This window comes from Xenopus laevis, chromosome 5L (genome assembly GCF_017654675.1).
Source record: "Xenopus laevis strain J_2021 chromosome 5L, Xenopus_laevis_v10.1, whole genome shotgun sequence".
In the NCBI taxonomy this organism is placed as follows: Eukaryota; Metazoa; Chordata; class Amphibia; order Anura; family Pipidae; genus Xenopus; species Xenopus laevis.
This window is the reverse complement of record NC_054379.1, coordinates 167,201,468-167,213,129: the sequence shown is the minus strand read 5'-3', so window position 1 is coordinate 167,213,129 and position 11,662 is coordinate 167,201,468. Positions and strand designations below refer to the sequence as shown.

At 38.3% G+C, this 11,662-nt stretch overlaps 1 protein-coding gene across 1 annotated transcript; it reads left to right on the top strand.

Annotated features, from left to right (window-relative positions):
- The first annotated feature begins 212 nt into the window (after positions 1–212).
- On the top strand, positions 213–8,542 carry LOC121393961 (vomeronasal type-2 receptor 26-like). The gene is made up of 5 exons (XM_041563821.1): positions 213–488; positions 596–1,012; positions 3,941–4,081; positions 5,782–5,905; positions 7,535–8,542. Exons 1-5 carry the CDS (start codon positions 213–215, stop codon positions 8,416–8,418), a joined length of 1,842 nt encoding a protein of 613 aa, XP_041419755.1. The 3' UTR covers positions 8,419–8,542.
- The last annotated feature ends 3,120 nt before the right edge of the window (positions 8,543–11,662 follow it).

Genomic DNA, 11,662 nt, shown 5'->3' with positions numbered 1-11,662 from the left:
ACTTTTGAACAGGAATACAGGGGATTTTCCCCAAAAAAGTTATACAGCACTTCCTCTTCACCAAGGCTATAAGAAAATAATTTGTATCCACTAATTTATAAAATGTGTTATTAGTCTGATTATTCTGAAGTACATTGGATAGTATAAGTTTCATCTATACATTTCCTTCTTTATATTTAAGATCAGTTACAGCACCACAGACCCAGTACTCAATGACAGGATCCAGTTTCCATCATTCTACAGAAACTATCCCCAATGAAGAGGCAGAAATTGATGGGATTGTGCAGATACTGAAGCACTTTGGCTGGAAATGGGTCGGACTCATTATATCAGATGATGACACTGGATACAGAGCCCAGGAAAGGATAAGTACAGCACTTTCCACTTATGGGGGCTGTTTAGCTTTCACTACTGTATTTAGAGACATATATTTCAGCTACCATCATGCAGAAGAGATTGCCCAGCCAATCAGGAAAACATCTGCTCATGTGATTGTCGTGTATATAAGCACACAATATGGTTTTGTCTTTACAACTATATTTGCAATATATCGATTCCCAAAAAAAATTTGGATAACGTCGTCTTTTTTCCCCAGAGTTATGGTTTTCAGACATCAAAAATTAAAACCACATTTAATGGATCGTTGACATTGTTAATACAGGAAGGAGAGATTCCCGGCTTTGAGCAGTTTTTCCGTCGATTTTCTCCTAATCGCTACAAAGATGATTTAACTATAAATACCTGGGCATGGTTATTTGGCTGCAATTTTCCAAGACGTGTCCGTGTTAGACTTGAGACAGGTGAAATGGCTGAAGACTGCACAGGGAATGAGACTCTCAGTGATGCAGATTTATCAGTGTATGGGAATCACAATTACAGAGTCACTTATAGAGTTTACACTGCAGTCTATGCACTGGCACACGCCCTGCACAATCTCTACTCTGCTCAGCCACCGACTAACCAACACTTAAACAAATTAAAAAGTTTGACAGCAAAAATAAAGCCATGGCAGGTAGGGTGTTATTCATAATACTGTTGTCTATCTGTCCTGTTTTGCTTCTATAGGTGTAATCCAAATAGTTAAATAGTGAACTTTTCATGCAAATCTCAGCTCTCCTGAGAGTTCCTAACTGCCCACAAAACTGTGCTCCCGACATTCTGCTTGAGCTATTGCTTAACTTTTAGGGGCAGATTTATTAGAATGTGAGATTGATCACACCTCAACGTTGGAAACAGTTATAATTCGAATATTCACCACCTAAAACCTGCCGAGTTCATTTACAAGTCAATGGCAGAGGTCCGTTGAACCATTTGATGATGATAATTGTCTTCCTGACAGTCAAGTTTTTTTTCTGCGAAAACCTCAATTTGAATTAGATTCAAATATTAGATGTTCCCATTCAAGTTGTGAGTACATTTGAATTTATTAGAGTTAAAAAAATTCACATAACTTCGACCTTTGATAAATCTGTCCCTTAGCTTAAACATGGATTCCAGGATATTTGCCAGATATCTTGCTAAAAGCTTGATTCACTACTTGCTTCATCTTATCCATACAGATCAAGTAGACAAGTTATACCAATTTAATATAAATACAAAACTAATATTGCTATCAAGAGAAGCTGAGGATGCTTTTCTTTCCTCAGTGACCCTCCAAAACAGATAAACATGGCCCCCACTGTCCAGTTCACAATCATGACCATTCACAGAGACGCTTCAGTCTATATTTAAATCAGTAACTCTCTTGTTTAGTTGCTGTAACGTGTTCTTTGAAAGGCAAGTGCTATCAATTCTATAGATTTCAATGTAAAACCTTCCCAAACGTACTAGTTAAATTACAACCCAATCCTGTCCTAAATAAAGGCAGATTCAGATTACTTAAAATCACCAACACCAATATTCAGAGACACATTCAAATACATTATTGAAAGAGATGCAAGCCTGCATTTTAATGGGGAATCCAGGGAGATGGGGAAATCGTAAGAGGTTTAGACTCAAGTAAGAAAAACTTATTCTTGCAGACTCTAAAAGAGGCTAATAGGCAAAGGGGTTTATGACAAAATTATATAACAGCAACAAAAGCCCAGTTAATTCACTGTAAAATAATCAACTGGTGGTACAGTGATCCTACATACTCTTAGCTTATTTACAGATGATGTAACAATACTTATATGTCAGCTACTTACATCATTACCTAATTTATAAAACATATTGTAGAAATATTGCACTAGTAATAACCCCTGCTAAAACCAAAGTCTAAAATATGTCCCAAAAAATCAAAGCTATATAATTTCTCTACTGTAATATTATTTCACCCAAAAATATTACAAATATTGCATATATTACTTCTTAGTAAAAAGACTTGGGAGCGTAGTTGAAAGAAGACGACTGGTTTAAATATTAATATTGTTAATATTGTTTTATCAGAAGAATGCTATAAGGTGTTCTTTTGCTAATATTTAACCCCAGTCAAGATAGAAAAATATTTTTCCAAGGCTGCTTGATGCCAGGCACCATGAGTTATATATGGTGGATCTGTGTTACAATTAAACTTACAGAAAGACCCATATGAAGGTCTTATGGGATCCCTACCTAAAGCGATCCCCAAAATGAAAAAAAAAACCTCTTAAACCATATCTTCCTAGCAGCCAGAAAGAAGCAAGCTATTGAAGATCCCACTGTTATGTTTAAAATCAAGATTGACAGGAGTTTTACTAATGAGAAACTTTATTACAGATAAATAAAAGGTTTGGCAACCCTGGATAATTTATAGTCTCAATGGAACCCTACCCACCTGCCTCTTTACAATATAATGGCACTAAGTTGCTGCAGGACAGAAAGAATATAGAACAAACTTGTATCAGCTATTTAGCCAATGTTTCAAGATTATTTAGGTTGTTAACCCAAATCTATAAGTAGCCATTACGTTTTCCAGCCACTGCTTAGGCCTCCCAACTAGGGATACCCCTCAATTTTGGGAAAATCTATAAAATTAGCATCATGGAAACCCCCCTAGCCTAAAATCACCCCTCTTCAAACTAACCTTCCCATCTATAGATATTTCATTTGTACATGCTTATAAAATGTATTATGTTAGTTCTCAGATCATATATATCATATTCTCAGATCCCATTTAACACCCTTGTTTTCTTAATGAGCTAGTGGGCACATTTAGTAGGTATTCAAAAATGATTGTAATATGTGTGTGTGTATAGTGTAAGGATTACATGCAGTCATTTGTATCTTAAGAAATACCTAATTACTAACTGTGACAAGCATTTTTACAGTTGTGGTCATACGCTGTTTTAAAAACTACAGGGACATTCAAGTATTCTGTTAAATTATTCAATGTATATTTTTTGTTTAAAGGGATACTGTTATGGGAAAACATGTTTTTTTCAAAATGCATCAGTTAATAGTGCTGCTCCAGCAAACTTCTACACCAATATCCATTATTTTTTAAAGAGCAAACATATATTGTCAGTTTCCAAGGTGTCCCCAGTCATGTGACTTGTGCTCTGAAAACTTCAGTCACTCTTTACTGCTGCATTGCAAATTGGAGTGATATCACCCACCTCCTTTCCCATCAGTAGAACAATGGGAAGGTAACCAGATAACAGCTCCCTGGTAGAAATAAGAACAATGAGTAGGAGAAACAACAGCCTGCCAGAAAGCAGTTCCATTGTGCAGCACTGGATGTTTCTGAAAGCACATGACCAGGCAAAATGACCTGAGATGCACCTACACACCAATATTACAACTAAAAAAAAATAAACTTGTTGGATTAGGAATTACATTGTATTTAGTAGAGTGAACTATTTGCAGTATAAACAGTGTAATTTAGAAATAAAAATAACACCATAAAAATCATGACAGAATCCCTTTAAGAAAGATTCTTTGTGAGGCAATTTTACACATTTTATTAAATTTCCTATTCTAGCTAAATAAATACATCCGTAATTTGACTTTTACAACATCTACTGGTGACACCATCTTCTTTAATGACAATGGAGAGCCCCCTTTTGCTTTTGATATAGTCAAGTGGTTTTTCCTGCCAAATGATCGAGTTATGAGACAAAAGGTTGGAAATTTTTATCTATTAAACAGTGAAAAACAGTTTTATATAAATAGCAGAGATGAAGTATGGGGTCCTTATTTCAAAAAGGTAACAAATATCATTTTTCTCTAAATGTGTGTATGTGTATTGTACTGTAATGTAGCTGGAGGGGTGTTGGGAATAAAGGGGGAAATATGTCCACAGAAGGGACAAGCACAGACTTTTTGCTAGTTCATCACCAAACCCCAAAACTATGATTCACTGCATAAAGTTAATAACATCCCATTTATCCAGACTATTTCCAAAGAATATGATTGTTAAAAAACCCTGTATAATTATGTAACATTAACTGTTGTTGTGTTGATTTGTAGGGAAGCAGTGATGCTTAGGATTCTAGGGGAATGCAGCATTGTGGGAATGTGCAAGATCTGAAACAAATTTTATAAAATCACAATTCACTGGATGCTGCCCAAAGTTATAAAAAATTAGAAGAATTCATGAATATGTAGGAATGGTTGCCCCTGGCCTGGGCAAACCATTTTTATGCCCTTTATTAGAAGAAAAAAATATTGAGGTCCTCCTAGAAAATGTAACCAGAAGTTTGTAATGATTTAGGTGACCTGCAGTCCCAGAATCAGTTAAGCACATTTGCCTAACTTCGTAAGAATCATTTTGTTGAGGTCCTTTTATTAGGTTGAATTCTAGTAATATTAGAGCTTTTTGAAACAATTAAGATTAAATATCAGAGTAAAAAAGTATGACCAGAACGCTTAACAATCTGAAAAAATATGAATAACCCATAAAACGTCTAAAAATTTGCGGGCAATTACATGCAAAATAAAATCCGATATTGTCTAAAATGCTGAATGGTTAAATATGATCAGTGCAGTTCCCATTGACTTTTATGGGACCTCTACTGTTTTTTCTTGGCAAAATTCTGTATTCAAGTTTTTCAAAATGTTTACCTTCTGGAATTTTTTGCGTTTTAGAGAAATAAAATAAAATATGATTTGTAAAAAAAAGTAGATCCACATATTAGTAAATAGGTTCAACAGTGTCTAAAGAAGTAGCACAAATTGCCATGCTTTCATGCTCTGCCCTAGGTTGAACTTTTTTAAATTGCTGCAGGTCTCTGATTTCCAAAACTGCATGTTTCCCATGAATACAGTACTTTCTGCTTTTGTCACGCTTAAGAGGACTGGTAATTTATTAAGTGTGCAAAGAAAGGTCCCAATTAGCTTTTTTGTGCACTTTGTAGGCTGCATCCACATGTCTCTGCCACCTGTTTTTGGAGCACAGAGACCTGCAGCTCCTCCCATTAATAAAGCACTGACTGTGTTAGTAAATACTGGTTAGAGGAAGGTGAGGAGACACTTAGGCTCCCCTCTATCACCAGTACAGGGTCCCTACTGTAAATGAGTAAAAATTGGGGTAAACAGTGCTTCCCATTAGAAACAAAAAACGGTGGTGTGATTTTTAGAATGTGCTAATGCAGACCTGAGAACTGGATTTGATATTGATTGATATCGATATTGATATTGGATTGCTCGCACAAGGGAACAATTTTTGTTTATTGTCAGAAATACTTCAATCACATAATTAGCTATTTATAAACCCATTTTATTTTAAACTCTTACAGAGCTTACAAATTATACAGCCATATTTACATGGTTTAACCATTCTTAGCCCACAGGCTAAATAATCTTTATATCTGCCACATGTAGATTCCTACATCTCAATGCAATGAACCCTGTTCCCCAGGATACAGGAAATCTAAAATAGAAGGAAAACCATTGTGTTGTTATGACTGTATCAAGTGTGCAGATGGAGAAATGTCCAACACAACAGGTAAGTCGTAGACAAAATGTAATTTCTGAAGGCCAGAAATACAAATTTGTGGAAATGTTCTCTATAAATCTCTATTTTTCACTAGGTGTATTTCAGGTATTTACTATTATTATCAATAACTTTGGGTGGACAAAGAGGGTCATAGTGTAAATAAACTACCTGGGGGTCTAGTGGGGGTGCAATGAGGATGCCCATTGCACCCAAGGTGGGGGAGCTGCAATCCTCTTTGGTGCACCTGTCGGCTATGTAATGGCAGCACATCACTTCCTGATTTTCACATGTCACTGCGTGTGATGTCATTGTGCACCTGCAAATATTTAAAAGGCTCTTCTGCAAGTGTTTCTTGCCCAACGTAGGTCTATTCACTTAGTTCCTGAGTGCATTTTCCAAGTATTCTGACTTGTTCTTGACCCTGCCCAAACCTTGTCTACTGCCTGTCCTGACCCTAGCCTGAGTCTGACCATTCCCTCGGATCCTGTCTAGTGATTGTAATTTTTGTATACCGACCCGGCCTGTGACCTTGACTATGCTTACGTCTCTTGTTTTGGTACTGCACTTCCTGATTTGGTATTGACCTGGCCTGTTCTTTGACCACACTTCTATTCTCTGTTCCTGTTGCATGTATGGTTCCCTTGCTCGCTCAGAACTCTCCCCTTGGTCCTCTCACATTAAGACCTGGTGGCATCTGAGTAGGGGAGAGCTGCTCCCAAAGCGAAAGGCAGTTGTTAAAGGCAGAACATTGAGCTGAGACCGGGGCCTTGGGGTTAGTTCTGGGTTTTGGGATATCTAACGTCACACACAGTAATTTTCCCCCAAGAGCTCTAAAAACTTTTCCCAGGTAGCACTAAAATACCAAAATACCTGCCAAAATACCTCTCCTGTTGGACAGAGGTAGTTGCTCCCATGTTGCGGCACACACACACACACACACACATATATATATCTATATATATAGATATATATAGATATAACGCAAGAAAGAACCGCACACACAGGTCTTTTATTGAAAAACAAAACTTGGCTTTATTACGAAGTTTTGGCTCCTAAACTCAAGCCGTCATCAGGAAGTTCATCACTTCCTGATAACGGCTCGAGTTTAGGAGCCAAAATGTCGTAATAAAGCCAACAAGTTTTGTATTTCACTAAAAGACCTGTGTGTGCGGTTCTTTCTTGCGTTATGGATTACTGTTTATAACCAGCACCCAGGCATTACTACATAGTGACTGGTGCACCAGATTTGAACTGTATATATAGATATAGATATATCTGATATAACTTGTGGTATTATATTTAGAAACAATGATTATATCATGACCTAGTTGGATCCCAAGTTGCTTAGGTAACCTGCTATTTCTTACTTCTATTTCCTTGTGTTCCTGTTAAATGGTTTGTCAAATAATGCCTGTCTCCTTCTTAAAGAGTTATATACTTATGGAGCTCTGTATCTGTCACAATTAATATCTTGGGATATCCCAGATTGTTAGCCTGTATATATTATAAATTCCAAATTTTACTCAGAGTATATTGTGTTTGTTATATCACAGGGAACTGAAAAAGGTTAAATGTTTCTCTCTTTGTGTTTTTCTTTGTTTTTTTTATTCTTTAACATCTTGATATGTTGTATTTCAGATGCAGCAAATTGTGTGAGATGTTCTGCGTTTCAGAAGTCTAATAAAGAGAGAACTGAATGTCTCCTTAAACCTGTAAACTTTCTTTCCTATACAGACACCATGGGGGCCAGTTTTACTTCCATTGCCTTGATCTTCTTCATCACAGCTTGCACAGTTTTTGGAATCTTTGTGAAATATTGGGGCACTCCGATAGTGAAAGCTAATAACCAACATCTCAGTTGTATCCTCCTCATCTCTCTCATGTTGTGTTTCCTCTGCACTTTATTATTCATTGGACGCCCAACACAGATATGTTGTCTTCTCCGACAAGTAACATTTGGGATTGTATTTACTATTTCTGTTTCATCTGTGTTGGCTAAAACTCTCACAGTTATTATTGCCTTCAATGCCACTAAGCCTGGGAGCAAGCTGAAGAAGTATGTAGGAACCAAAGTGCCCATTGTATTAGTTATAATATGCACTCTGGGTTCATCTGTAATCTCTGCTGTGTGGATGGCTTCTCACCCACCCTTTTTTGAGGCTGATACATTTTCAGAAACGGACACAGTTATTTTAATGTGTAATGAAGGATCTGTATCCCTTTTCTTTTGTGTTATTGGATATATAGGAACATTGGCCCTACTAAGTTTCATTGCTGCATTTCTAGCCAAGGATTTCCCTGACCGATTTAATGAGGCTAAAAACATCACTTTCAGTATGTTGGTGTTCTGTAGTGTGTGGGTGACATTTGTCCCTGCATACCTGAGCAGTAAGGGGAGTAGAATGGTGGCTGTTGAGATATTTGGCATCTTATCCTCTAGTGCTGGATTATTGGGCTGTATATTTGTCCCTAAATGTTATATTATTTTTCTCCGATCTGAATTAAACACAAGAACATTTTAGATTAACCACTTTGCTTATCCTCCTTCAGCACAATATTCATGCCTTTATAGGTACCCTAGAAAAAGCAAAAATAGTAAAATTATATTTTATAGACAAGAATGTTCCTATACAGATGGAGCAAAGTTTTGACACCACACATTCCATACTGTGAACTAGAATTTAATTTCAATAAAAGTGTCATGTTAATGTGTAAGGGATGTAAGGAGTTAACCATCCCTACTTTTTTTTGGTAATTCTGCTTATCCATATACTGCTATATACACCATCCTATTGCAACTCCTTATTCTGGTAACTCTGCTTATATCCCTACTTGTATCTGTTAACCCCAATAGTGTCTGTTAGGCCTACTCTGCTTTAGTTCTTTTGATAAATATCTCAAACACACATCTGAGTCCACTCCTCAGTGAACAAGAGATATTTTTATAGCCCCAAACTTGTTTCTGGTGTCTGTAAAACTCTGCCCTTTGATACCTGGTTAATTGATTAATCAGTCAATTAGGCTCTGGTTTTCCCAATCAGCTGCATTTAAATTCAGACCCAGCATAGGGGATGGTTATACAAGGCGGTGCTAATATTTCAAAAGTGCTTAGTTGGACAAGGCATTGACAAGGCAAAAAGAACTGGATTCCCCTGCGATCAACAGTGAACCAGCAGGGAGAACAAGAAAACAAAATTTTTTGTACCTGCTAGTTTGTTACTTCTTATTACAAAAAATCCCTTATAATGTATTTCTCCTCCTTTCACTCTCATACTTCCTAAAAAAATTTTCACCACCTCCACCATCAAGTCACAAATCTATACAAATCTCAGCCTCTCTGCTTTCCTCTCCACACATGAAGTTTATAAAGTACTCTGTCTAGCTATTCCAAGAAACTCCTTTGTTTCATGCAAACAAAGAATTTACAAATCACACTCTTACATAGTCTCTCTCTCCTTCCTATTGCTGACAGCTGGGGACATTTCCCCAAACCCTGGCCCCTACCCCATCCCAGTTATATCACGGCCATGGGCTCCTTCTCTCCAGTGCAAATTCCAACAGTACAGAACTTTTCACCCCTATACCCAAAAACCCAGTAAATCTTTCCCGTGCTCTCTGGAACAAACTCATCGATATACACAACCATTTCATTGCAAATTCCTTCAACCCTCTCGCACTTACTGAAACCTGTATTTCTCCTACTGACACTGCTTCACCTGCTGCCCTGTCCTATGGGGCCTACACCTTACTCATACTCCCACTCCTGGTAACAGACCTGGAGGTGGGGTAGGTTTGCTTAGATCTCATATTTACCAGACTCTGTTCAACCACCAATTTTATGAACTCACCATTTCCCTTCTCTGATCACAATATGCTCACATTTTAACTCTCACTAACTCCCTCCTCAACCCCTGCTATTCCCCAAACATGTACTTACCGTGACTTGCAAGCTCTAGATGTGTCACATCTCTCTTCTTCCTTTGACTCTCTTCACTCTAATATATCTGCCTTCTCTTGTCCTAATGTAGACTCTGTCTACTACAGCACACTCACCACTGCCCTTAATGAGCTTGCTTCTGCATAAACGAAATGTGTTAGACCCAAACCACTTCAACTTGGTATACTGCTCATACAAAAGTGTTCCAAAGACATTCACGTGCACTTGAGCGTCGCTGGCGCAAATACCAATTAGAATCAGACTTTTGGAGCTACAAATCTCCCTTTCTAAAAACGGGCACAACTTTTCTCCACCTTTAACACTCTTCTCTTCCCTTCTCCGCCCCCTCCGTGCCCATCTGTCTCTGCTCAAGATATTGCTGAGCAAAAAACTGACACTATCAGAAGGGACATCACACTGCTCAACCCCCCTAGACTTCCACCACCCTCCCTCCACACTCCCCAGTCTCTCCTGTGTTCCTTCACCCCTGTCACTGATGAGGAAGTCTCAAAACTGTTGGCCTCTTCTCACCTTACCACCTTCCCGCTTGATCCTATTCCTTCAAAACTTCTCCACAATGCCAATCCCTGTGTAATCAAAGCCTTAACACATCTATTTAATTTCTTGCTCTCAAAAGGAATCTTTCCATCTTAACTAAAACATGCTCTTGTCACCCCCATTCTAAAAAAACAAACCTCTTTTGATCCCTCCAATCTTGACAAGCTCCGGCCTTTCTCACTGCTACCTTTCATATCTAAACTACTTTAGCACCTAGTCTACAACCAACTAACCCCCTACAATCTGGTTTTAAGCAACAACACTCCACTGAAACTGCCCTAACCAGACTAACTAAAGACCTTTTGACAGCAAAAGCCAACAATCACTTCTCACAACTAATGCTACTTGATCTCTCCACTGCATTTGATATTGTAGGCCATCCTCTTCTTCTCCAGTCCCTCCATTCACCTGGATTTTGTGGCATGGCCCTGTCCTGCTTCTCTTCTTACCTCACTAATTGTTCCTTCAGTGTCTCCTACAATGGAGTAGCATCTTCTCCCCTTCCTCTTTCTGTTGGGGTCCCTCAAGGCTCTGTCCTGGGCCACTTATTATTCTCCCTCTATATTTCCTCCCTCGGCAATCTAAGCAAATTGTATGGTTTCCACTACCACCTCTATGCTGATGACACTCAGATCTATCTCTCCTCTCCTGATCTCAACCCAGAAGGCCTTACTCTCCATCTGCCTGTCCTCTATCTCTACTTGGATGTCGCAATGTTACCTTAAATTAAACCTCTCCAAAACGGAAATGGTTCTCTTCTCTCCAACTAACACCATTAACATCCCAGAAGTATCCATCATAGCTAACAATTCCACTATCACCCCATCTCCCAGGCTCTGTGCCTTGGGGTTATCCTAGATTCTGCCCTGTCCGTCACTCCTCATATCCAGTCACTTATTAAATCATGAATCATGTCACTTCCACCTAAGGAACATATCCAAAATACGATTATTTATCACTCAAGATGCTGCCAAAGTTCTTATTCACTCTCTCATCATATCACGTCTAGACTACTTTAACGCTCTTTTAATTGGCCTTCCCTTCCAGAGACTGTCACCTCTCCAGTCCATAATGAACACTGCCGCGAGGCTCATAAACCTCAGCAACCGCTCCTTCTCTGACAATCTCTGCACTGGCTTTTGCTACCTTTCAGAATAAAATTCAAATGAATGACCCTGACATTCAAAGCACTTCATAACTCTGCCCCACCCTACATCTCTGATCTCATCTCTATATACCCAACCGCTTGCTACGCTCCTCTACTGACCTGC

Excerpts from the sequence above, each read along its gene's own strand:
- LOC121393961 (XM_041563821.1), top strand. The coding sequence starts at position 213 with ATGACAGGATCCAGTTTCCATCATTCTACAGAAACTATCCCCAATGAA. Across the intron at positions 1,013-3,940 it reads CAAAAATAAAGCCATGGCAG|CTAAATAAATACATCCGTAA; the intron begins GTAGGGTGTTAT and ends TTCCTATTCTAG. Across the intron at positions 4,082-5,781 it reads ATCGAGTTATGAGACAAAAG|ATTCCTACATCTCAATGCAA; the intron begins GTTGGAAATTTT and ends TGCCACATGTAG.